We start from the raw sequence: 27,756 nt of genomic DNA, 5'->3' as shown, positions 1-27,756 counted from the left end.
TTTGTAGTAGACTTGACATTGAATGGCAAATTAGGCTGAGATTAAATAGATACTATTATTGTCCTTATCTTTGCTAGGTTAATTTCTGATCTGTTTAGTACAGCAAAAGAGTTTTGTTTAGCAAATGCCAAGAGATTGGGTTATTCTCCTTATTTTTAAAATGAACGCTGTTACTTTATTTCCTTGCAGTCATGAGCAGGGTGGTGTGTAGGGTCTAGTAATATCAGTTGTGAAGAAGTTCTGAAGAGCCGTACACTTTAATAAAATGGAATATTGCTAATTTATTTTTTTTTAGCATCTCATAGCCACATGGGTTAATACATTAAGTGTAATTCCTGACAGCTACATATATTACTCTGTTAAGCTTGTATCTGTAATTTTGCTGCCATGATACATTACAGCATCCTAACTGTGCACTCCATCCCAAAAATTCTATTTAAAAAAAATTTCTCATGGTCTCATACTACAGTGACCTTGGCCATTGTCCTTTTTGGATAACACAGGACCTTCAGTACATCCATACTAAGCACACGTACTGCACAATTCACCTTAGGTCAAGTGCACTTCTTCAGTCTGTTTTTCCTGCTTGTGTTTGTCCAAAGATAATGTAATGTATTCAACAGTTATAAATCACGACTTTTTTTTTCACACATCGTTATAGTTTGCTAACAGCTTAAAGTTGTTATGACCAAAATATCAGTCTTCGTGTATAAAACCACAGTAGAAATCACAGTGTGAGATTTATCAAACCACTAACCTCTAAGAATTGTTTTTCTGTTGGGAAGATGCAATTTAAATGACAATTTAAAGGCTAAGTCTGTTTTCCGAGTAGCTAAAGAGAGCACTGTGATACCAGTCTTCTGTGGTATGGAAGAAGTATAAAATGCTGCTCCAAAATCTCCATTAAGCAGCAGTAGGACATTGTGTGCTGCTACTCTTGACACAGCAGCAACAACTGTCAGCTGCAGTACAACTAGTAGTACTGCAGGGATTAAACCTGTGCCTTCCCAAATGTTTGTGCTGCTATCAGGATCCAAAGAATTGGAAGAGTTCTCCTGTGTAATTTAAAGGACTTCTGTGTGTCACCATTTGCAAAAGCACACATGCTGGGCCCGCAGATCCCATTTAGTGGTCTCCCTGGCTCTGAACCACCACCATTTGAAGACAAGTGACAGAGGTGAACAAGGGGTTGATTAAAACTCAAAACTGTGGGAAGAGATTATGAAAATACCATCAAATAGTACTCTGTCAAAGGACAGTCTTTATTCACATGGAAATGAGCTGGCTATGTAACTGGATGCAAATCCCTTTTAACTCTAAATTTCCATGGCAACGGGACTTGGCCTATTGGTGTCTGCTTTCCTCCAGGAAATATAAAGCACCTGCGTAAAGTGCCCTGAGAAACAGGTTGACAAAAAGGCAAGTGTCATTTTATCTTAAAATATTCTAGCTCTTACTATCTAAATAGACCCGTGTTTTCTGTTTTAAGGAATAATATAATCCATCGGGATTGCCAAGAGGCAACGGAGAAAATTACTGCTTTTCTTCCAAAGGGCTTAGGGTCAATAAAAGAAAACATTGCCAGCTGCATAATGGATGAATTTGCCTGTTGCCAACTTTGCAGTCAAGGCAAAGAAAGCATGTCAGATGTGTTTAGGGAGATAGAGATAACTTTCATCTCTTCCTTTCTTCTAATAGCACCGTATATACAGATGCATGTTTAACTACCTCACTGTTCCAGGTAAGGCCTACTGTATTTACACTGTTATAGGAAGCAGTATGAACTTTGAGCTCTAATCTGTCCTTTAATGACATGTATGCAGTTCTGATCTGTGATCACTGTTGCCTAAAAAGAAAGCAGCGAGGATGAAATCACACAGATGAGAGCCTCACTGTTCTCAGACAGAGAGGCCTTTTCTTCCCTTTCCTTCCACCAGCAGAGACCTCTCCCGTGTCAGCTCAGTTGCAGACCATGCAGCTGCAGCTCTCTTGCATGAGCCAGACAACAGGGGCCCTTATTCTTACTGACGACAGCGTTCTCTTTGCTCCCACAAGGGTCAAAACTCAAATGTGGAAAGTCTTGCTTGTTGATTAAATTTGCAGTGGGGAAGCCTTGTGTCTGTACAGTGGGTATGCACAAGCAGCAGAGAATTTCTGGGTTAGCCAGTCACCAGACAGCAGTTGGATCATCTGCTAGTGCCCTGGGCCTTTTTCTGTTCCCTGAAGGCTGAGGTTTGTGAGGAAGATTTCAGTGTTCATTTCGGATAGAAACAAATCTGTCCTTTTGTGGTTCTCTCTCAAACAACTTTTGTGCCCATGGATCAGCTGCTGTAACCACTACCCTGACACCCACACCAGGGTGTATGTGATAAACCAGGGTATATGTGATAAACGATTTCTTTGGTAAACATCTTGTCCTCGTGCTGACTCAGCAGCCTGCTTACTTCACACTTTATCTTTTCGGGTAACACCAAGGTTTAAGAATGTAAGTGAAGTCTCCAAGTGACCTGCTTCAGTATGTCTGTGACACTAGTGGTTTAGTAATGGATGGCATGTAAGGGACCTCCTATTTCTGTTTCCTTGCCATGGGACTTTCTATAGAATATATGGATTTATATATTTAGATGTAAATATAGGTATACTAGAGATATCCTTTCTACAGAAGGTATAGCTTTTTGTTTTGTTTTAATGTATTTTTCCCAACTCTCTTTTATTAGGCAGTAGTGAGTGATTTTCACGCTATCAAAGTGTGAGAATTGCTGTCTTTCCTTGTCATCTTTGGCTTGCGGTCCATCGCTTTGTGATAAACTATCTGTAACATGATCTGGAAGCCACTTTGTGGAGATGAACGCCATCTCCAGCCGCCACCCCCACACAAGCACCATCTCCATTTATTCTCCTCAGCGCCTAAGAGATGCCCGAGGGATCCTCCAGCTCCCCTCCCACCCCATCTGTGCCCCCAAATTTGCGCCAGGCGTTGCGGGCACCGAGCCTCCCCTCAGCGCCCGCCGGGCCCGGGGCCCGCTGGGCCTTGTAGTTTTCCCCTCTCCTCAGGCGGCGGCGGCGGCGGATTGGCGGCGGCGGCACCACGCGGCCGCTCTCTCAGTGGCCGCCCGCCCGAGCCGTTACCTCGGGGCCGGCCGAGGCGCAGGGTGACAGGCGTTGCCCCGGGAACGGCCCGGGGCGGCCATGGCGGCGGGGCGGGGGCGGGCCCCGCGCTGAGGGGAGCCTGAGGGGGTGCGTGCGGAGGGGCCGTTTTTTGGGGAGGCGGCCTTCCGACACCCTCCTCGTCATCCTCATCTTCATCGGCAGAGCGGGGAGCTTCGAGGGTGGCGTCTGACAGGAGCCGGCGATGGCGTGGCGCGGGGTGAAATTGTGAGAGGCTTTCTGTCGCCACACGGCTTTCCTCCTCCTTTCTCCGTTAAATCTAAGCAACGTTCCTTTGCTTTTCAGGGCGTTTGGGGATATAAAGTGTTGGAAATAGCCGGCCCAGCTGCTTTGGATCGTGTTGAAAATGCTGGGAGAGAAAAAGCAGTTAACGGTGAAAAGAGATCTGTACGCAGACCCCACGTTTCCAGCCAGCGACGCCTCTATATTTTTTAATTATTGCACCCCGCTTGCCCAGTTCAGAGGCGAGATATCTTGGTTGAGACCTCAGGTGAGTTTGAGGGTTTAAAAACCTGCAGTTTTGTGCAACTGGACTTCAAGGTACTAAATGTCAGCTAGCAATGAACAACAGCTTCTGTGTGTCTTTATTGATTAGAAGCATAGAATGGGTAAAAACAAAGTGTGTGAGTATTAACAATACACGTCTTATTGTTTTTAAGTCAGGGTTCATGTTTGTAGTTTTGATTTAAATCATGGCGTAGAACTTCGGAATTCCACAATGCCCGTAGAAATTCAGATATCTCATTGCAATTACGTTTCATCATACAAATAATGGGCATATCAAATTAAAAGCAACACTGCATCGTTCCCTTTTTTTCTAATAAATTGTATAATTTTTGAAAAATAACAGAATTTTAGAGTGTTTCTAAATGATGTTGATTCCTTTGCTATTGTTGAGGAAAAATTGTGCTTTGATAACAAGAAAGAGTTTCTTTTTTAGCAGCTCTAGTTTGTATTATTGCTTTAAAACTTCCATCTAGCTTTTAGGGCCAGACATATGAGAACTAAAAAATTAGAATGCGTTTCTGCAGTACGTTCAATGAAAGTGAAATATTTATGATATTGCTTTCTATATGGGGGGGGGGGGGAATAAGGCTATAAAAATGTGACGGAGTGAAGAAGTACGTTATCTTTAGTTGTATTGCTTTTCTGCCCTGCATCTGGGGAGTGACTGTGGAACAGTAGTGGAGCTATTGGTTATCAGATGGAATTAACACGCAAAAGCTTTGCCAGAGTCCAGTGTGCAGCTGGATTTTGTACCTTACGCCTTGATTGCTACTGAGGACTGATGAGTTAACTTCCGTTTCTTGCAGCGCTTGCAGATGCTCACTTTCAGATCAGGTTAAATTGTTCAAGACCTTGCATTTGAAGTAATCGCTTTCACTACCAACTAATCTATTTTTATCTGCCCTAGAAAAGCTTTTTCTATTAAATGGGTGTGGAGATTCTTGTAATTTGGGATGTCCACTGCGATGTGAATGGCATCGCTTCTATCACAGTTGATCATATATCTTGCAAGGAGCTGATGAATTAAGTTGTCTTTCACTTATTGACCTCTCTGCTGAGGTTGCACTTGATGGTGGCATTTGTGCACTAAAATCTATGCGGAAACTAGATTTACCTCATATGAAGTTCCTGTGAAAAGCCACAAGGCAGCAATTTTGTTGTTGCTTGCTTTAGCTGAGTCTGAAGACAAAATGTTTTAAGAGGTAAAAGCCCCCTTATTTTGTGAGATGTCTTGAAGCCCTCCTGATCCCTGCATTACAGACTTCCTTAGACTGTTAGGCAACCTTCAACTTTAACTCCCCTTCTTTTACTTTCAGGACATCTGTTCTACTCCTCGGTTATTTTCAAACAATCTGCAGGATGTGCAAGTGAAACAAGGAATCCTGGGAGATTGTTGGTTCCTGTGTGCCTGTGTAGCTTTGCAGAAGAGTAAATACCTACTGAATAAGGTATAGAGGTTTATTGTTTTATGTTTCAGATTTTTTTTTTACCTGATTTATATTTATATATTGTTTTCAAATCCCAATCCATATGAATATCTATTTTGTTATGCCTAGTTGTACTGTTTTTGTTGTGACTTTTTTTTTTTTAATTAAATGGCTGGTATTCAGCATAGATTTAATTTGTTTCATTAAAAAAATACTAATTATTTGTCTCGATTTTGGCTTTTTTGCCTCTAGGTAATCCCTCCAGGTCAGCCCAGCTGGACAGATGAGTCATATCGAGGCTGTTTCACTTGCCGAGTTTGGCAATTTGGACACTGGGTAGAAGTAACGATTGATGATCGTTTGCCTTGCCTTGGTGGTAAACTCTGCTTTTCCCAGTGTCAGACAGAAGATTTGTTTTGGCTTCCGCTGCTGGAAAAAGCTTATGCAAAGTAGGTGAACACTGTTATTGGGGGAAGTAAAAGGAGGTAGAATACTTGTATATCTTACCTTCTGTTTACTTAGACATCTGACTATTCTGGGCATATATCTGCATATTATTCAATATAAAGTAGAGTGGTTGCCAACTTTTCAATACTGGGTTGTACAGAAGTCTCTTCTTAAACCCTAAACCTGTAAGGTGTGTTCTTGATTACATGTGGGATACAATACTCTTAGGGAGAGAATTAGGGTGAAAAGAAAGAGTTGAAATGATTATCAGTTTTTGGATTCAAATGGTGTTCATTAAGTCACTATCCACTGCTCACCTAATTTATTAAAGGGAACTCTCTTACTAGTGCAGCAGCTTGAGGGCTCAATGAAAAGCAGACAGCCTGTAAATATCTTTGTGGAAAGCAACAACGTTATATCAGTTTAAGCTAGTTGAGGTCATGACTGTGTGTTCCACTGCTGCTTTTGCTTTATTTGACAGTTTATTACTGAGTAGAAACAAAAAAGATTGTTAATGCGGTTGAAAATGTGGCTGGTTTATAAAACATCTTTCAAAATGATATCAAATCTATCCAAACCAGAATTTGGAGACAAAGTGCACTACCTAGAAGAAAGATTGTGTGGCTGCCAGCAGAGGGCAGAAAAAGACTTTAAGTATAAAGTAGTTTCTTCTGTAGATATGTTGAGTAGAAGGTGTGAACTAGCTAGGACATGCTAAAGTTTCTCAGTACTGTAGGTCTGAAAGGTTATGCTCTGTTTTGTGTAGGATCTTGTTGATCTGTCTAGGTAGTTTTTTTCTAATTTGGTTTGCTGTTTTGTATCAGGTAGGGTAGTCTCTTGATTTATTTAAATTGTTGAAGGAAACACTGTGCAGAGTGAACAAAATTAATAGAAGGAAGAAGAGAGTACTTATGCAGAAAGCATTGTGAAAGATGATGTGCAAATAAGGTAAAAATTATTAGGCTAGAACAGTTCCTATATAGGAAAGAACGAGTTAATAAAATTCCTGTCAAACAATGAAATATCTGATGGCTTATGTATTCTTTAGGTGAAGTATTCTGAAAATAATGCAGTTTGTGCATTCTCTTGCTTACTTGGGGGTTAGGCAGGGTGCAGTCATGATTGTGATGTAGGGGAAGATTGAAAGGACAAAAGAACCTTTTTTTCTTTAGTTGTGCTTGTAGAAACGTTTTCTTCTATTTTTCTATAGAGTGCATGGATCTTATGAACAGTTATGGGCAGGACAGGTGGCAGATGCTTTGGTTGATCTGACTGGAGGCATTGCTGAAAGATGGACCCTGAAAGACCCTGGAAGAAATGTAGAGAAAGAGAAGACTGGTATGGTTTTGAAGAAAGAATTGTTTAGGAGATTAATGAATCTAAAGGAACAGTGTGTAATAAGCTGCTCAGTCCTCAATTCCAGACAAGGTAACAGTAAAGTTCTAGATGTTTAAAGGAAATTTTTCAATTTAACACTGTTCAGTGCACAAGGCAGACAGCAATTGCATACTGCTGATTCTAGTACCATGCATGTTCTGTTGTGCAATTTTATGTAACCTTGGATGAGTAAAGATTTAAGGATATTGTTAAGTTCAGAATGGAGAGTTTTTGGGGAGGTGCTTTTTATATTAGGTGCATGGGAAGGTATTATGATTCACTCTCAAAACAAACAAACAAAATCACCCAAATCCCAACCCAAAAAACCTTAATGAATTTCAGCACCAAGAATTTGTAGATGTTTGAGATCAACTACTGAGTTAAAATGCTTTAAAATTTACATTTATTTTATTTCTATATGGTTACAAATAACACTGTTTTTAATGCTGTTTTTATACTGATCCAATAAACAATTTCCTTTTAGCTCAAAATTGCGTTCTTTCACAGGATGGTTTAAAGTCTGTCTTTGTAAAATATGAAGTGAGTTCTTTTGTATATTTTCTAATCCTACATTATTATATTTTTTCCTCTTCAGGTGCAAGTGAACTAGGAGAATTTCATGCCTTTATTGTGATAGACATGTTGAATCTTTCTGAAGTGTCAGGCAAGGAAATTGTCCTGCTACGAATACGAAATCCCTGGGGGAGGCGGTGCTGGAAAGGTCCCTGGTGTGAGGGGTAAGTAGGTTTATTTTCATTTGGAAAATGATTTGTGAAAGTTCTGAAGCTCAAGGCTGAATGTTGCTAATAGATTAAAGTGAAGGAGAGAGGCTTTATTTGGTATGCAATTGTTTTGAGAGTTCACTGGTTCTAAGGCTATTCACATTGATCTAATAATTCTGGTAATCTAAAGTTTTAATGTCATTTTTTTGTTTAACAAAGCATTGTATCTTTACGTACAAATACGCTTAAGCTGTTTGTCTTCTGTCTCCAATTTTTGTGGTGCCTTTGTTTTCTGGGCAGTTGGTCAAAGGACCTTTGCTTAAAAGAGGTTTGTGGCTTATAAGTTGTCACTCAGCTTTACTCAGCTGTTCTTGTTTGTATTGTCTCAGCTGCAGGAAACAAAAAACTTTTGTTTAAAACACAATACAGCAGAAGGATGTGTATGCTTTTTGCTTGTGTGCTCTCTTTCTGTTTCTGCAGGTTAATATGAGAAGAAGAAACTGGAATTGATGCAGAGTTTATATATAAAGAAAAGATCTATTTTTAAAGGAGATACAGAATTTTGTTTAGCAGTTCAAATAGATAGCTTGCACATAACAAGAATGAAAGGGCAGAGACCCTCTTAGCTTATTTTGAAAAGTGTTAGGATATTTAGACTGTAAAAAAGAACACACAATTCTGGACCCAAGGAGCTTTCAGCAATAAATTATAGTAAAATATGATTGTGCTAATAAGCAGTTCAGAAAGAGAGTGGAGGTTGTTTGTGTGTGTGCCCCGAGTTAAAAAGATATCTCAGTGATGCCTCCATCCCTGCTGCCACTCTTATAAGGCCAAAATTCTTTACTCAGAGCGTGGTGAGGTCCTGGCACAGGCTGCTCAGAAAAGTTTTTATTGCCCCATCCCTGGAAGTACTCAAGGCCAGGCTGGAAGGGGCTTTGGGCAACCTGGGCTGGTGGGAGGTGTCCCTGCCCATGGCAGGGGGTTGGAACTGGGTGATATTTAAGGTTCCTTCCAACACAAACCATTCTGTGATTCTAAAGTGATTATCCTTTAACGGTTTTTACTTTGGGTAGAGTTTTGGATATATTCTTAGTCTCTTGTGGTAGTTTCTTTGTCAAACAGTGACTTGCCATATGGCTGGGAAGATAGCATTTCTTTGAATGGCCTTAGAGCCCTATTTTTTTTTTTTTTTCCTACGTGCTGAATCCATATGGATTCTAACAGAACAGAAATGTTGCAAATATTGGCTTTTAATGGGCCCTAAATAAAGTTTAGGGCTTAGCCAGCAGATTCTCATAGGGTCAACTTGGTGCTTTATACAAACAGTGGTTTTTGATGTTTGCTGTGCAGCACTGAAGTTCTTTTGGAGCCATCACTGTGCAGTTTGGCTTTGGCTTACTTTCCTCACTGTTTTAACAACCATTAAAATCATTATTTTGGCTCTCGCAGTTTGGACACTGTGCTGTGTCGATTGAAAGCAAAGTAGTTATTTCAGCTGTAAGTATTCTACTGTACCTTATCTGGTGTTAGTTTGTTTCTAAGTTTTCTCTGAATGTTTTGATTCATACTTTCCATTATCCATCTCACTGCCTAGCAAAGTGTACACAGGAAACATTCTATGCAGGAATATGAAAACAAAATGAAACCTTTTTTGTCCTACACAAGTTTGCTGCATGGGGCAGAAGATTGTTACGGAACTCAGTTGGGTGAAGAACTGAATCTTAGCTTTTGTCTTACAGTGGTCAAGGGTGGAGCCAACTAGATCCGGTAGTTGCCTCAGAACTGCTCTCACAGATCCAAGAGGGAGAATTCTGGGTCGATGAAGAGGAATTTTTCAGAGAATTTGATGAGATTACCATGGGCTTTCCAATCAACGAGGAAGGACAACTTCAGAGCCTTTATACAGGTGTGATATGAAAAAACAACTTTCTTGTACAAATAATGTTACGTCAATGGGACAGTCATTTGAACTGCAAATGGCTGCAACTAGACCGTCATTTCTTTTTCTCAGTCTTTCCTACTTCTACACCTGTAGACCTTTTCTGTCTCTACTGCTGGGAAAAATAGAGGGATAAAAGGAAACTGAAGATCCTTAGAAGGGTCTTTGATATTCCTCAGAAATCTAGTTACTTGCTGGCCTGTTCAGAGATTAGCGTTCTTGTTTGAAGTTTAGACAGCTCCTATTCTGGAGAGTCTTTAGATTTTTTAGTGAGATAGAAACTTCAGATTTCTAAAACCAATTCCTTGTTACTTTTAAAGCTCATGTCATCTCAGTCTGCCGTTACCAGACGTGACATACATTTTTGTGCCTCTCAAAATCTTGTTCATACATGTCTACTGGGAAGAAGTATCAGGGCTACCGCAGCATGTTCTCTTGGGCTAGGGAATCTCTGCTTTGCCATGTGTTTGTTGTATAAAATTAAATAACCTCTGGTGTCTGCACCATGTTTTTCTTATTTTGTTAGAGAAAGTGCTGTATCACTCTCAGAATCTTTTTGGATCCTGGGTGAGAGGCCAGTCTGCAGGTGGCTGCCGTAACAACAGCAGCTTCCCTACCAACCCTAAGTTCTGGCTGAGAGTCTGTGAGAAGAGTGAGGTGTGCATTGCTCTGCTGCAGAAACACAGGAAATACAGTGCTGACTGGGCTGGAAGAATTCAAAATCTAACTCACTTAGTAGAGAAAAATCTGTCTTTGACTGAAGGCATGCAGGTGAAGAATTACCAGGCTGTGGGATTGCATGTCTGGAAGGTAATTTGGAAGTGATGTTTTTCTTTTTGCAAAAAAAAGTTTCAAAACATTATTGAAACATCTGACTAAAACCATTCATTTTTTGCAGCAGTGATAGGATTTGACAGTTCACATATTTTACACCTCGTATTTATGTTAGAATGATCCCAATTTATGTCACAAAGCAGATGCTCTGTGTACAGCCTAGGAGTGGACTAGTACTTGGTTCTCATCTTTGAGTGCCAAGATCCAGAACTTTTGAGCCTATTCCAAACTAGTGCATGATATTTCAAGCTGATTATTTGATGACAATACCTAAATGTATTCCTCCTAAATATTAACACTTTCTATTCCTCTTTGATGTTCAGCTTGTCTGCTGATATTCTCTTCCTTGTTTAATTTTGTAAACGTATGCATGTTTAAAAATGGTTTAAAGAATATTTGATCACTTCTATTAAAAACTGCTCATTTTCCTAAAATGCCATGCATTATTATGCATCTGTTCTAGGTGGAGAAGAAACGATTTAACCTTCCAAAGACCCTCTCTGCTCCTCCAGTTGTAGGTACCCTCTGCCATTCGTATGATAGAGAAGTGCATGTATGCTGTGACCTTTCACCTGGGTATTATCTTGTGGTTCCCAGTACTTTTCTAAAAGATGCAGTAGGGCATTTCTTGCTTCGTGTATTTTCAACAGGACGAATCTCTCTCAGGTAGGTTTAAAAGGAAACAGAAACGTTCTTAAAGTTGTGGGCATGCACAAACGCATGAAGCATAGGGTTATGTGCCAATGTTCAAAATGTTTCTGAAGAGCTTTGCAGAGCATCAAATAGTGTTGTTTTCTCTTTGAATTTATATAAGTAGTACCCTGTCTCCTTGTTTTTTTGGATGAAGCAGCTGTTACCTCTTCTTTAAAATATCACAGAGTCAGCTGAGTAGCATCCTGACTCTAAATTGTATCCCAGTGTTCTGAGAGAGTGCGTATTTCATAAAAGAGCTGAGCAGGTTTCTGCAGAACAGATCTCTCCTATGTGGAAATTATTTCTTAGCATTGGGAAAAATGAAGGTGTACCAGAGAAGTTAACAGCAGCTGTTACTATAGTCAGTGATAGGAAAGAAGAGCCGTATATTATCATATACTGAAGAAAGTGTTGGCACATGTTCTAACAGATTGCCTGACATGCAGTGTTGTGAGCAGTACAGTTTCAAATGCAAACAGAGTGTCAGCAGTAGACTCAGATGACATAGTACCTGTAGCTCATCTTTGCAGAACAGGTGTGAAAAACAGCACTGACATAAATGCTGTCTTCTTTAGTTGAATGAAGGATTGGATTTTGAATTAAAGCATTCACTGCTGACAATATGGTGAAGTATTTTAATGGTGAAAGCCTTAAAACATTACCAATGTTTTGATCAAGTGCTTCGAAGGATCACTGTGTATCATGTCATATTTGATCTTCATAACTTGTGATGGAAAAATAGACTTTTATAATGTACTTGAAGCAGTCTTTTTCCCCCAATACAACAATGCTTGCTGATCATACACAGGATATCAGCAGTATCAGTCCAATAGCTTCTGATCACTTTTAGTATTTTAACTATAGCAGACTACAGAGATATCTCAACACTTTAAAGTCAGTTATTTATGAGCAATTCTGGGTTAGTGACCATACGGCTGAAATAAATGCTAAAGAAGACATGATGATGACTAGTTGTGTGGAGTCAACAAAGTTGTATCTTCTTCCAATAAACCTGAAAAAAAAAAAGGGGTTGCCTAACAGCTTGTGCCTGGTGTATATGGAGGCAAATTATACTGTTGGCAATGTGTTTAAAAGCTGTTCAGATTTTTTGGTATTCTGATAGTACGCTAACAGCTCATATGTCCTTGGACAGAAGCTGGCAAATTGCAGTATAAAGTCAGAACATGGATTAATCATTTACTCTGCAGAATTTGTAGGCAAGGTGGCATCGAGTTTTAGACTGAATAAAGGTCTGCAAAATGATGAGGCTAATTTTGCTGTATGGGTGCAAAATGTGGATGTTTATTGGAAGTATATTTGGTTTCTGGACATAGCATCTGTGGAACACTTGACTGGATATTTTATCCCATCATCTGTTGTTGTTAAGTATAACACTTCTGCCTCTGAAACAGAGGTGTCATCCTGGATACGTGTCTAGAATGGACAGTCATGGAATATCAGAACAGCTGTTACGTTAAGTGGATGGAAAAGTGGAAGTGAGGACAGATGGTATGTTTGAAGTTAGATTGTGATATGATTTCAAATGCTGTGGAACTGATGTTGATACTAGTTTGTTCATATGGCTGTGAGAAGTGGTGCTGAGCTATGATTGAAATGTGTTAATGTTACAGCGATAAAGTCAGCAGGTAGAATGGAATTCTCTGAATAAAGGCACGGTGGATCTAGGAAAAAAACAACCCACAGTGTATGTTTTGAACGTACTGAGAGGTGCTTGTGGTACTCAAGGCAACACTATCATCTGTATTGCTTTCAGTTATACCTTACAAAACAGCATTGATAAAAGTGGGTAAACCATGATACATCACGAATATATAAAAATCTATCTGGTTTTGATGCATAGTTTTTATATGCTGTATTCTTCTGGATGTCACTGTGTTCATGTAAGTTTATGTAATGCTAGTCTGCTTTTGTGAGCTGGTTTTCTAAATATGTGAAATCATACGGATCTTTGTGCATTTAGTTTTGTTCTCTCTTATGTTTGATAGTGAGGTAAAACCACCACCACCAGATGCTGCCCTCTCTGAAGAACTCCCAGCAGGTGAATGGGAAACAGTGCAGCTGCAGGGATGCTGGAAAAATGGGCAAAGTGCTGGAGGTAGCAGGAACTTCCCCTCCTTCCATATCAATCCCTGCTTTCCCCTCTCCATTCCTGCAGGACCAGGAAAAAGCAGTGTGAAAGTTACTCTCCGTCAGCACTGCCAAGATAGCAAGTGTCGTCCAATAGGTTTCCATATATTCCAGGTAAGACTTCTTTTGATCAGCTTGCTCATTTGCCAGGTGTGAAGGTAAGCCTGTCAGTTATTTCAGTGCTCCTTGCCTTGGCAAGGGACGTTACTTTTAGGAGAAGTTCAAGCTGATCCTGTGTAAAGGATCAAATTTCCTGGGATTGATTTATCTGTACTTAATACTGCCATCTGGATTTTCTGAAGGCCTTCCCATCCTTCTCTTCTACAGCTCTGTACATAAGAATGAGCATTTGAAGTGTAGTAGATACATAGAATATGCCTTACTATGCTGTATCTGGCATTTACAACTGTAAAGACTGAAATGTTTGAGAAGATAAGAATGTTTTCTTTCTTTTTGCAGGTGCCTAACAGCAGTTGGAAACCAAATACTTCCTCTTTTCTACACTTGGAGCCACTGGTTAGCTGTGTACCTCATTGCTATTCACAGGAAGTAAGCCAGCTTTGCAGGCTTCCTGCAGGAAATTATGTAATTATACCATCCACATACTTGCCCAATACAGAAGGCAATTTTACAGTGGTCATAGCAACCAAAATAGACAGGTAAAAATATGTTGCTTTGTGTATTTTAATTTTTAAAGCTTTTTAAGAAACAGGGATGTTTTTTGACAAGCTGCATTGAGTTGGAAGCCTTATTCCATGTAGTTGCTCCTGATGTGAGTAATAGTAGATCTGAATCAGAGTCTATAAATTCTATAAGATTGTGTTAATATTCCATACGGGTGAGAATGTGGAACAACACCTAGCATAACAATCTTCTCTTTTCAAAGTGTGATAAAGTGATTTGCAAGATCCCCTAGCGCTTTGCACAGAAGTAAGTGTGGTTTTCATTTTCAACAGGAAACGCATTCACAGCCGAGAGACACTTGGACAAGTATTACAAGAGGTAAGTGATACACTTCTTAATTTCAGTTGTCCTAAAGATGACACAGAGGCATCATCAATGCTTATGTATTAGCTAATATTTGAGAGTTATGCATTAGTGGACTGGACTTTGAATGCTCTTATTTACTCCATGCAAATTGATGATCAGTGAAGCAGTTAATCTTTTTCTTGTTCATCTGCCGAAGCGCTGTATGTACTTTCCTCATGGTGCTTGTTATTTTAATATCTAGGAAATGAAGTATGTAGTGAAGCTCTTTATTACCATTGTTTTGGAAAAACAATGTTGTAAGACTGAAGGGATATATTTAAAAATGCATTTCTTATATATTCTGTGAAACTGTTTGGACTTGAGTAAAGGGTACTGTGTGACATCAAGGGAACAAACAGGTCAGATTCTTCAGGACTTCAAAATTTGGTGAATTTGGAAATGGTAGTTGTAGTTTGCATATCAGTGACAGAAATTAACGTCTGAATCTAATGTTCAAGGGCATAGTGCTCAGTGCTTTCAGAGTTTTAACCTCTGAAGGATCTAGGCAGTCTGCGTTACCAAGAAGTTGGGCTGTCGATTTCTAAGGTGCATCAGAGTAGAGCTGGATGTCAGTGTATTTGTCTAGAAGTTTGCAATTTGTGATTACTGAAGTTATGGAATTAACAAGCTTTTTAGTTTCTTTAAGACATTTCACAGGCTAAACTAGCTTTTACTCTTGGTTTCTAAATCTTTCTTTTATCTATTTTACTTAAATTCCTTACAAATTTCTTCTTTTTCTTGACAAAATTAACTGGTAAAGTAGCTATTTTTTGCCTTGTTCACTTTCTTACAGGTTTCATTTACAACTGTGATGAAAAAGTAATCTGGAATTCTCATGCTGTCGTTTTGAGAAACCTTGAAAAGCTGAGGAATGCTTCACTTATTGCTGGTTTTGGATTTGAATGGGATAAAAAGAAGATACTCGTTGCCCCACTGTTTTTTCCAATGGTACCGTCAGGCCAACAACGATGTCCTTGTAAAAATACCTCCTTAATCATGTACACTCTAAACATGTTCTTCCCATGTGTTTTAGAACCAGCATTGTACAGTGAATCTTCATAATGTACCTCAGTTCTTCACAGATACAGGTGGAGAATATGTGCATGTTTTAACCCAAGCTGCAGTTTTAGAAGAAAACCAGGAATTGTAGGTGCATAATGGAATAATATTTGGTGGGAAAAAAAATCAAGCTTACAGAAGGAGACCAAACTTAAGGAGACCAAAGGGTAAACATGAAGGAAAGAAACTGGAGTCTTTATTCAGGTAGGACATACCTCAAGAACCATCAAAATACACTGGAGTAGAGAAAGTTCCTACACTGCCAGTCATGCTGCCGAGCACTTTATTGCGGGCCCTTTGCTGCACCGTGCAAATCATAGGGTGAAAAGAATTTTTTGGGTGAGTTTTTCTTTAATGAACACCACGAACAAAAGAGATAAGACTTGAAAACTTTTGTTTATGGACTACCGTGTCAGACTGTTTTTGTAAATCTGTCAGAATGTATTTTACGCAAGATCTGCCCTCACTGTAAGAAATACGAAGTTTAAGAGACTTTTCTTAATTTCTGTTAGAAAGTATTTCTTATTCAAGAAAGATTTTTTAGATGTTATATTTTCCTCAATAAAAATGGAGTAATGTTAAAAAGTTTTAAAATGTCTTTTATTAAAAAGGTGAAAACTGTCGATGTCATGTCTTTTTGTTCTACAATTTTCACTAAATGGAAGGTGATAATTGGAAATACTAGGAGAATAAGGCTTTCCTTTAGTTTTATGGCTGAGAAATAAGTAACTTTCTGCTTGTGCTTTTAACTACGTTCTAGCATAATTTATATTCATCCCTACTGAACCTTGAAAACTGATAGTACCTAGGATGCTTGAGGCTGCATTTTAAGTCGTCAAAACTTTCCACGCCTGTTATGAAAGTATGGGACAATGAAAGAAAAGCCCCTGTGGATAATGGATATCTACTGCGCTTGCTTTAACAAATATTGCCATCTTCATTATTTTCTTAATTTCTTGAAAGACTGTTACTTTCCCTTCAAATAGCAAAATATTGGATGACATAATGGTGTTTCTAAGTAGAAGAAGGGAAATTCATGAGGACACCTAGATCCGTGACGTGATGAAATAGTGAACAGGTACTGAAGTAGTAATGTAAAAAAAAGTGTAAGTATTTCTAAATTAAATATGATTATAACAGATCCTATTCTGCATACATTTATGCATTTGTGAAGCTTATATACTATAACATACAGTGCTTCCAGGGAGTGTGAAAGGAAAAGAGCCAAAACTTAGTTTGTATAACCTGGTATCTTCTGCAGAAGGATGTAAGAGAAGGCCTTCTGTGAATGCAGAGGAGTAACAGCATACTGAAGCAAAACTGTATTTTCAGGCATCCTTGCTGCATCAGAAGAGGTGTGCCATTTTAGGTGTGATTAGTGACTGAGTGCACATGCAGGGAAAGCTTGGTACAGGTTGCTTCTCTAAAATGCTTCATCTGATTCCACTGCTAAAGTGAGTGTGTAAATATGTTTTTGGTAATGTTTTTGAGTATTTATATATACCTAAGACTTCATTATATGAGCTTTGTTAGGTAAACTTATTTTAATTTCAAAAAGCTCAACTGTATGAAATCAGACCCCCTAAATAAAAATACTTCTGTGTTAACTTGCTATACTGCATTACCTAAATTTGAATACAAATGAGATACTTGTTCTTTAATAACTGCAGTTACTGACTGGTCAAAGTCCCTCAGCTTTGTAAGATGTTGCAGACTAACGTGGAATAGCCTGCAGTTTATATGGATGTGGCTGCAGTATTGCACCCAAAATATACTCCATGTTGATTTCCTTTACTCCCTCAGGGAGCTGGAATGTGAATGCCCGAAGCAGGTTGGTAAAGAAGATGAACAGTTCAACTCGTGCCATCTGTTCCCCCAAACATACACGGTGTCCTGCAGGAAAAGGGGAAAAGAAGTTAGCTGTGTAAAGCTAAGTTGTGAAAAAGAACTTAAAACAGTATTCAGCTGAGTTCCATAAATCATGTAAGCTAATTATTTTCTGAAGACATTTCCTGTTTCCTTTTGTCCTGTAAGGACAGAACATGCTTTTAAGGTGTCGGGACATTTATTTACTTGAGAAACTGTTTTTCTAATTATGTAAAGTATCTTTTTTCCTGGAACATGAATGAGATTCTGCCTTTTTACATTTGCTTCATGTTCTGTGTGTTGTGTTCTGTGACAACCACAAAGAACTTGGCTAAGGAGCCAGGTTTTGTAAAGCTTCATTACTTCAGAGTCTTTAGATGTTAAGTAGGGAGCACTGGAACATTGTAGCATGCAATTCTGGAGATAAGAAGGATGTAAATGGTCTTTCTCCAAAATAAATTAAAAAGGCTATATTGGGTCCTTAGAGCCTAGTACCTTTTTTCTAACCTTGTCCAGGAGCAGATATTCAAGGGATGGGAGTGAAATATAGGCATATGCAGAATGATGTATAGGCTCAGTGATTCATTTTGATGTACTGTTTTTATAGTATATTTCAGAATTTTATCCAAAGTACATTTCATATATGTAATATCTATATATTCACACTTTTTGGAATATATGTTATATTTAAATACTCAGATTATATAAATCGATAACCACCAAAGCAAGTTAAAGAATTTCCTATGCCTAGGTTGAAATGGTAACATAAACTAGTTATCTTCATTCATGTAAACTGGTGGCAAATTTTTTGATTGACTATATAATGTTCTGTTAGATGCTTGGTTTTGCTGATTTTCTGGAGGTACAAGAGAACCTGTAACTAGATTATTACTGCAGGATTTGGGAGACTGAGATTTGATTTCCTGATTTATCACAGATTTTTCTCTGTGTGCTTTGTGAAATCATATTACTTTTGTCTTTGAGTTCCCATTTGTAAGGTGAGAATAAAACCTCAGAATGAGGTTTTATAACAGCCTTGAGGATGTTAAGAAGATAAAATATGTTAGGGGCTAAGAAACTGAGATAACCTGATAGTAGGGACCATACATATACCAAGAAGATAGCGTTATTCCTCCTAGCCATACTTATCCTCTATTTTAATGCATACAAAAATCAATACAATACAATTCAATACAGTATTTCTGGCTTTTACAGTAAAACACCTGACTTCAAATATTCATACCAAATATGTTTTTATCAAAATGCTTTTAAAATGTTAGAATTTAGAAACAGTGTTTTTTTAGTTGTGCTGCAAGATGATGAACAGGAATGCTGAAATGTCAGGGCATTACCTGCTGAGAAAGGTAAGAATGCCTCTTTGTTCACAAAGTTGCCATCCAAGTCAAGGAAATGATTTGGGTTGAACTTCCAAGGGGTTTCCCAGTGCTCAGCGTCATACACAACAGAGTGCAGATTTGGCAACAAAAGTGTGCCCTGCAAGAAGAAGCAGAGATTATGTTTTCTATGTGACTGACTCTTTTCTGTCTCTTTCCTTTTGTCTAGTAGATAATAGCGCCATCCTGTGTCTGCGGCGCTGTGTCTGGATTCAGCTTGGTCTTCTCCTGTGTACATCCAGGCATAAAAAACCCTTGTATCTTCTCTTTGTTGTGAAATATTACGTGTCTGGCTCTGTCTACATGTTACCTCATCCTAGGGCTACTGAAGTGTCTTCCTGTCTGAGCTAGATTGCAGCTTGAATCTTTTTAAATGTCTGCCAGAATAATCATAGTAGCTTTCTTCTTTTGTACTCTTTACTTATCTTTCAATTCCATCACATCAAATTCATGCTGAATGTGTTTGGGACATTCCTAACATGTCAGCGTGACTGTTAGATCTGTCACTATAATGAGCCATCATCATCTTAAGTGTGTGGTTTTTGGGATGTGTTGTTTATTTGTTTTTTAATTGGCAGGGATAATTATGGCTCCAAGCTGCCCCTTAATTGTGAAAGTTAGCTGGCATGTGATTCATTAAACACCATTTAAAAATCATTCCTTAAAACACTTGCTCTGCTTTGAGGCCCAGACATCATCTGTATTTGGCTATCAGGAAGAAGGATTTGAATTTTCCTGATGTATGTTTACTACCTGTCCTGTTAGCTTTTTTCCCAAGCTGTTTCTTTTGTAACTGCTAATGAAAACTTAGCCCTGAGCGCTTAGCTTTGTTTCATACCTGTGACGTGCTACAATATGCTCTCTATGCCAAATCAGGAATTGTTGGAGCTAAGGTGATAGAAGTACTAAACATGCATAATCCAAAGCTTTAAAAAAAAAAAGTATTCTATACCTTTTTAATGTGAAAACCCATCAAAGTTGTATTCCTCATGCATTGTCGAGGGACCCCAACAGAGGTAATGTTGCTGTACCGCAAAGTCTCATGAATCACAGCATTTGTATAGGGCAATTTTTTACGGTCTTCATAACTGATGAGATGGGAGGGATCCAGAGCAGCCTCTATCTCTCTATGAACCCTTTCTGCAAAGAAATGGAAATATTTAAATTTATTTTTCCCCTTTGTTTTCAGTTTTGTATAAGTGTGGTCTAGGACTGGGGAAAAAGAAATTGTGTTGTTCTGAAATGCCTTGGCACATAGCTCGACTGCTTTGTTGGTTTCAGTTGATCAAAGAAATGCATGTTCCCAAAATGCAGGATGGTCTCAGATTTAAGACGCACCCCACTTGCTTATGAGGGTAATATCATTCTGTATTTAAAAAAGAAAAAAAAATGAAGTGATGGGTTTTATTTCTATAATGCTTATGAATACTTACCAGGTAGCTTTGAAAAGTTTTAACCTCATTGAAGGTTAGGAAAAATCTTGATTGCATACGAAATCATGTAATTAGCTAGCTATTCTGTATTTATCTCATTAGAAGAGGTTGGGAGGGGTTTCTATTAATTTATTCTAGTCTTGCTTAGTGAGCTGGTGAGGAGAACACACTTCTGTTTCATTTGTTAAACTTTCTAGACCTCAATTGTTGACATATTACCATTTGAATTCATTGCTAACATTTATTTGCTGTGTTGCAAGGGATTGAGCTCATACTTAGATTGCAATGACGTTCACTATGATGTAATGTTGAGTGCAGTTCTCTGATAAGGCTTTTACTCACCTTGTATTTCTGGGTATTTCACCATATAGAGCAGTGCCCAGAGAAGAGTGGTACTTGTTGTTTCTGTCCCTCCCAGCAAAAGATCAACCACGGTCTGAACCATGTTGTCTTTATTAAACGTAGAGGTGGGGTCATCTTTGGTCTGTAGAATATATTCACAAGAAGACTGTGAAGTGGAGATTTTCAGACTTACCTCTGGTCATGTAGCAATTGGTTTTAATGGATGAAAATGTTGAGCAGCCCATCAAAGCAAAAAAATTCCGTGCCAAACGGAGTGTGCATGTAAGAATTCTATAGTAATTACTTAAGAGCCAGTATTTGCAGTAGGCACCAAGGCCAAGTAGAGGCTTGTGTGGTAAACAGATACTTACTTTTTCTATTTGAGCTAGGTAGAAGTCAATGAGATCCTGTGGATTGCCTGCTTTCTCCCTCTCGTGAGCATGGACCTCATTCATAACTAAATTGTGCATGAAGTCATTGAATGCAAACACTTCCTGATGCGGTCCTGGGAAATGGTGCATAAGCCATGGAAAAGCATCGTACATCTGTGAATTTAAAGCAAAAGGAAGAAATGTGAGCTCTTTTAAACTGAGAACCCAATTCCAATTTACTGATTACTGTGCAAAGTCACTGCAACACTCATTTCAGTTAGGGGAGGCAATACACAAGTCGGAACGTGGGAAATAATGGAATGGAAATGTTTGAAAGTAATCATCACTGACTTGACTTCCTTTTTTTCTTTTAATTGTGAAGTACAAATGCACTTTAAGGCACAAGAGCAAGAAAATTAGATTCTTACCCTGCCCCAGATAGTAGCTTGAAAGTAGATCACAAAATAAATAGCTTTGATAAGCTTGCTGAAAGATTCATCCTCACTGGAGAAACGATGTCCGAAAACAACAGCACAGATTATATTTGCAATAGCATGGACAATGAAAGTGCGGGGATCAAAAGGCTTGCCTGTGAATATAGGAGGTACTTCTGAATATTTCTGAACAGACTGTAGTGAGAAATAATACAGGAAGAAGGCAGCTTATTTTTTTTTTTTTTAATAGTAAAAGGAATAACAGTTCAAGTATATATCATAAGATAGACAAATTTCATACAATTGAACTCTAATACAAATTAACTGGATGGATTGTATTTGCAGGGAGTCTTAATTTTCAATCTGCTTTTAATTTTTATAAAAACACTAATTATTGGCTTTGAGAAGGCAAACATTAGGTTTCCTTTCTCCTGCCTCTGACTTGTGATCCAGGTTGCCTGAAAGCATGAGCAAATCTGGAGACAGATAAGTAAGTCTGGAAAAAAAGAAAGCAACAAAAATCAGGAAAAAAAAGGTAAAGTCTGAATTTCGTAGTCATGTTAAAATGACTTGTGTGTTTTGTGTTCAAGTGCATCATAACACTCAGCTATATATATATATATATATATATATATATATATATGACTATTATTTTTTTATTCCCACAGATTGGAAAGGCAAAAGTTGCATAATGCTTACTTTACAGGATGGAACACAGCCCCCATTAAAAAGGGTTAAAGTAAACAGAGGCAAAAGAAAAAGAGGCTAAACCTGGAAAAAAAATCAAATGAAATACACATTTAAATGGTGAGGACAACCTTTGAATTATACTAAGGAAAACGGTGGATTATTCATTTCTAACTTCAGTCCAACATTTGTAGTACTTGGAAAAATAAATGCAATTATTGGGTTTGGTATGGGGAAGAATTGCATGGAAGGTAAAGATTTGGGCTGTACCAGGGACTCAGACTCGATGGTTTACTCATTTCTTACATATCCAAGGATCTTTAAAATGTTGCTCTCAGAAGATGGATGGGCCATTTTGCTATATCTAGGGCAAAGTGAGCTGGTAAGGGACCTTAGGAAACTTCTCTGGTTTCATATCAGTATAGAATATGGTGTGGGTGAAGGATTTGGCTTATCAAGATATTTATATTTAGTTGCTTTATTTTGGCATCTTGCTAAAATTCTACTGGTTTCTATTTCATCCAAACCCTAAAAAGGAGTTTTGTTGGACAACTGAACGATACATTCCTTGTGTTGGGCTTCTTTCTTTGCCAAATCCTGAAGGCTTGCTGCCCTAGAATGACTTGTAGCAGGTCACAATTTGTGTTCTTTATGGAAGAAAACAGGGTTTTTCTATGGGGTTTTGATAGGTTTTTTTTGAATGTAAAAATTGTTACCAGCTGTCCTTGAGACTGTGTTGATAATAAACATTTTACTAGCCCTACTTTAAAAAACAATTTCATATTGCCAGCTGTGCAGACAAAACATTTTTTTTTTTTTTTTTTTTGCTAAGAATGCAATTAAGAAGCTGGTAAAGTCCCACTAATAGGAAAAATAATACTTATGTTACTTTTTAAAAAAAAAAAAAAAAAAGTGTGAAACTTTTATTCCCCTATCTTAATATATTTCAGAAAATGCTCTAGGTCTTATTTTTTCTAGTGAATTTACCTTTTGTGTTTGCAAAGATGTCCAGAAGGTGATGGGCCTCTGTTTGAATTTGACGCTCCAAATTGTTCTTACCAAGTCCAAGGCTTCTTATAACTGTCATGCCAAAGCGTCTCTGTTGCTTCCAGGTGTGCCCGCTTGTCAGAAAAATACCTGAAGAACACAGAAATCTTTATTTCATTGCTGGGGAGGGAAATCCTTTCACTGCAGGAGGCAAAATTGGATTAGATTAGGTTATATTTCACTAACAAAAAAGATATCATGATTTCAGATTCTGACTTGTTTTCTTCCTTAGGTGCTTATGACCCCCAGCTATATAGCTGCTTATAACTGTGGTCCTGGAAACTGAGTGGTAGTGGGTTTTGGTAAAGGCAGAACAGCTTTCTCTACCAGTGTCTTCTCTGTGAACATTGTTCTGTTTTAGAACTGATACAATTGAAGGGCAACTCCTCTCAGGAAGTATTTCTTTTAATGTACTGGAAAAAGCCAGTAGCATGGTCTATAAGAGGATATATTTTTTTCTCCTTAATATACTAGCTCTGTGTGGAGCCTTTATGCTACATAAGCCCAGTTATGTGTTTGTATAACAGTAGGTTGTGTTTCATAGGAAAGAATCTTTCTTCTTTGTCTTGTTCATATTTCAGTATGGTAACATCTCCTACCTTTCTCGCCCATCATGTCCCTGTAGAATGGGGTGAGAGGTCTTCCAGAAGTCTCCTCTGAATGGGTGATTATGCCCTCTTTCACTGCTTTGTACCCGTTCAGGATAACAACAGGTGTCTGTCCCATCCACACTGTGTAGATATTCCCATAGATGCTGGTTAACTGAAGAGTTAATAACAGTAAATTAGTACACGTGAAATAGGGAATACATACACTTAATTATTCATTTTAAGAGTTTTCTGTTGCCATAGCTAAACTCATTTGCCATCAAATTAGGTCAAGGGTATCAGAAAAATTTAGCCTTCTGTTGTAATGTGCTTTGGGAACAGACAATAATCAGACTTTACAGAATAGACACTAAGGGCATCTCTCAAAAGAGCACCTCTGAAAATGTCACAAAGAAAACAGGTCTCTGTCAGCTCAGAATCAAAAGAACAAGGGAATACCTGAAAAATCACCCAAATTTTCTGTTAATTTTCTTTAATGACCTAAATTGTCAGATTTTTTTTTTGCTTCTAGCTTCTGGAGAAAGCAAGGCAATATTTTTGGATTCTTTCCTGTAGCTTTCCCATGATTATTCATATTCGCCTCTATTGTCCCTCCTCAGATTATACTCATATTTTTCCTTAAAACAGTTTGAAACAAATTCCTTAGTAGTAGTTTTATTTGGCTTATAAAAGACTCATGTCACAAGCAGAACAGCAATCATTTTTTTCCTGTTCCATTTTAGTAATAATCTGTGCATTGCTGACTTTTGGTGGACAAACAAGGGGTCAATTCACAGTGTATGTTTGGTCTTCTAATGGCCACTCACGGCCTGGACGTGTTCCAGTGATATTGGTGTCAGGCAAAAAAAATTCTACTTGAGATGGTTTACAAGATGAGGGATATCAATATGAAAATAGAAAACAAAACTGACAATGGAATATCATGGTATTGCATTTAGTCTTTGTGATAATGTTATACGTGTTTTTTACTGTATCCAAAAGAGAGAGAGAAAATAAGTGATAAAGCATTGTGATATATTTTACTAAGGAACATTTTTTATTAATGCAGGTTTTTTGGATTCTTTTATATTAGTTGATACTTTAGATTGAAGATTAAAAAAAAAAAGCCTGAAGTTTAGACTCTTCCTATGCAATGTACGATCTAAGTTAGAATAGACTCAGATGGATTTTCAACCACAGATACAAATAAATACCTTGGTGAGAGTTTCTCTGCGAAGTTTGAAGTCCAGCAGCCACAAGTTTCCAATGACAGGGAGAGGAACTGGTCCTGGAGGAAGCTGGCTACGCATCCATTGCAGCTTTAGGAACTGCAAAATCAGGAGAGATGCTACCAGAGCTATAAAAATCTCAACAATTCCCAACATCTTACGAAAATTTTTGCTTCTTGCTGTTTTTGTGTATGACTTTGAAAATATGAAATTGTGGAGATGAATGAGTTTGCCTCTACTGAAGTCTGCCTCTTTCTAGAGAAAATACACCATCTCTCTCTCTCTTATTCTCCCTCCTTCTCTCTCGACCTGCGGTTTTCCCAAGCTGAAGTCCTTAGAAAACTTTGAAATATGTGATCCCTTGCAGTTAGCCAAGCCACACCTACTCTGTTTTATGATCTGTAGTTGTGATCTGTCTCTTTCTTAGCATTTTGTTTCCTTCCTATTGTTGATATTGGTTCTAAATGGTAATTGTCAGTTATTCAAGGATATCAGGTGTCTTGCATCATGGTAACACCTCCTGTAGCTAAACACTGAAATAACAGGGATGCATTACTTCTTACCTTTCTGAAACACTGCAACTATGTGTTTTCTTTTACAGAAGCAGAAATGTGTACTTAATACTTGTCTGTTAGGATACAGTCTCTGAGGAGAACAAGAATTGAATTCAGGCAGCATAAGCCTAAACAAAGTGTCCTAATACACATATTACACTTCAGACATCTACTTTCCCCTTTTATCATATTCAAGATTAAGTTATGACATTATGCTGAACATAATGGAGACAATATTGTGCTGTCAAGTGGATATTATGGTGTTTTCTGAACAGTTTTTTTACGCCAAGGATGCAAATTTCCTGATGGAAATTTTGGATGGGAAAAATGCAGAGGTCCTGTTATATTTGTGAAAAATAAAAATAAACTGAAGAAAGAGGCTTAACTGTTATTAATTTGTTGATCCAGTAAGCTTTCCAGGAGGGGTTTGTGTGTAGCAAATTTTAACTTGAAAAGAGTCTTATATTTGTTATACACTGACTTTCTTTGATGTAATCCATGGATAGAAGGTTGCTTTGAGAGTTCTTGGAATCTCCACGACTGCAAAGTTAACAAATGGCCTAATTTTGGTATTTTTGGACAAGATGGTGGAGTGAGGTCTCCTTTCTGGTGATTTTTTTCTTTGACTCATTTAGAACAGTATTTCAGACCTCATCCCCCATCTTGTCTCATGGGCCTATGTATGAAATTTTACTTCATATAGTTCTTTTTTTTTATTATTATTATTTTAATTAGCTGATACACTACATTGGATTTTTCAAGACTTGAATAAGAACACAACTAGTATTATTATATACCTTCAAGTAAGTATAGGAGATTAAATTAATCCATACGAATTGCTTGCTTTAAAATTTTACTGTATTTCTATGTCTTGATAAATTTTGTTATCTACAGTTTCCAGCCCAAAACTTTCCATCAAAATCCAAGTTACAAATTAGACATGAAGTATAACGTAAACATGATGAAATTGGCTAAATGACTTACTGTTTGTGTGTGTCAGAACTTTACTTCATTGTATGCTTTTATCCCATTTTCATCCAGCTGGACCTGTATAGTTAAAAGGAAAGAAGTACTATTTTATTTCTCATTGTTTGTGCACTTACCATTTGCAAAATCTGTGACAGTGAAAGGCCACTGAGAGCTGTTGACGGATGCATGCCATCAACAAAGGTATGACTTAACACACATCAAAATTACCAGAACTAAGCCAAGTTGAGCCTTAAAATTACCTATTAATAATGGCAATTAAATGCCAGTGTGCTTCTACATTGATAGATTTAAAAACACAAAATATTCTACTTGTCCCTCCAGTCCATGCTTTTCTCCTTTTTCTTTTTTCTTCTTTCTTTTAAATCTGTTGAATGGTCGGGTTTGGTCAGCACGTCATTTATTACCAATTTATGCTCAGTAACCCTGTTGCTTTCTAGCTTCGTGTTTTGTGGAACCCATAGGTGGCAGTACTGTAGAGCAATCGGAAACATAATGTGTGGCTACAAAAATGCTTTAAGATACATCTATATTGCAACTGCTTGACACCCACCATGTTGAATGAGTGTGGCTTGGAAGCCCCCATCTGTTCGCCTTTTGAAGCAGTCACCGACAGTTTCTAAAAGCTGAATCTCCATGTTGTATCATGGTGTGGTGTCTGTCATGATGTTGAAGCCTCCACTTATTATGATGTTTTTTTGCACTTGCAGCCCTTCTGATCAGGGTTGTAGTACGTGTTGCCAGCTTGCTTCAGGCCTGTGGGAGGTCAGTGCTGGCTCTGATAGTAGACCTTTCCTCTGTAGCTCTGGCATTGTACCCTGTTTGGATTAAGTTATTGACTTGTAAACCCGTGCTCTCATTACCATGATGAGTTAATTTGACATAAAGCCTTCTCTGATGTACAGGGCTCCTCCATTACCAGCATGCTCAACTTGATGACCTTAGAGGGATTTTCCAACATAGATGACACCATGATTTTATGGTCCAGTCTCTTTGCGTACATTGCATTGCAGTGTTGTGGTGTATCCCATGTGAGCAGTCTTGCTACTTTTGCTGTGACCCCATCCTTCTGCCTGTTTTCTCCCTGAGACCTTTCTGCAGGGTAAATCTGGGTTCCCCTGAGTAAGGCTGGGCCTAACAAGAGACTTAGGCTGGGTCTGGCAATTTGGACAATGTGGGCAGTGTGTTTTCCTAGTGCTCGGTGAGAGCGGTGGGTGTCAAATGAAGCGTGGTGAGGCGAAGTTTTTCCAGAAAAGCTTAGGCAACACTTCACAAGGAAGGAAAAAAATCAAACTGTTTTAGAGGGATTCAATGTTCCTTATTTTAATATTTTTTTCAGTATTTGTGACCAGCTCCTCTTCACATAAATCTTACTCCCTCTTGTCTGACAAGTACTATTGCAAGAGCTCACCAGTAAAGATGACAGATGTTCAGTCTGTTTATTTTGAATAGGTGAGGAAATCTGCTTTTGTAAT

At 38.2% G+C, this 27,756-nt stretch overlaps 2 protein-coding genes across 3 annotated transcripts; one reads left to right on the top strand and one right to left on the bottom strand.

The window, feature by feature from the left end:
* Positions 1 to 3,193: 3,193 nt before the first annotated feature.
* CAPN10 (calpain 10) lies at positions 3,194 to 15,973 on the top strand. Of its 2 annotated transcripts, XM_084530298.1 has the most exons (14): positions 3,194 to 3,375; positions 3,454 to 3,658; positions 4,992 to 5,123; positions 5,355 to 5,551; positions 6,760 to 6,977; positions 7,522 to 7,663; positions 9,388 to 9,554; positions 10,114 to 10,397; positions 10,885 to 11,087; positions 13,121 to 13,173; positions 13,291 to 13,376; positions 13,722 to 13,921; positions 14,219 to 14,264; positions 15,085 to 15,973. In XM_084530298.1, exons 2-14 carry the CDS (start codon positions 3,515 to 3,517, stop codon positions 15,112 to 15,114), a joined length of 1,902 nt encoding a protein of 633 aa, XP_084386424.1. In that variant the 5' UTR covers positions 3,194 to 3,375; positions 3,454 to 3,514; the 3' UTR covers positions 15,115 to 15,973. The 2 variants fall into 2 exon arrangements, with proteins under 2 accessions (XP_084386424.1, XP_084386423.1); XM_084530297.1 differs by having other exon boundaries at positions 13,121 to 13,376.
* Positions 15,245 to 24,993, bottom strand: LOC311441792 (cytochrome P450 2J2-like). The gene is made up of 9 exons (XM_084530299.1): positions 24,726 to 24,993; positions 23,524 to 23,686; positions 22,865 to 23,014; positions 21,185 to 21,345; positions 20,757 to 20,930; positions 20,386 to 20,527; positions 19,563 to 19,750; positions 18,569 to 18,710; positions 15,245 to 17,243 (listed from the first exon to the last, which is right to left on the bottom strand). Exons 1-9 carry the CDS (start codon positions 24,894 to 24,896, stop codon positions 17,065 to 17,067), a joined length of 1,470 nt encoding a protein of 489 aa, XP_084386425.1. The 5' UTR covers positions 24,897 to 24,993; the 3' UTR covers positions 15,245 to 17,064.
* Between the last annotated feature and the right edge of the window lie 2,763 nt (positions 24,994 to 27,756).

This window comes from Aythya ferina, assembly GCF_964211825.1.
Source record: "Aythya ferina genome assembly, chromosome: 9".
NCBI lineage: Eukaryota > Metazoa > Chordata > Aves > Anseriformes > Anatidae > Aythya > Aythya ferina.
Note: the sequence above shows the minus strand (reverse complement) of the source record. Positions and strands in the feature narration are given on the sequence as shown.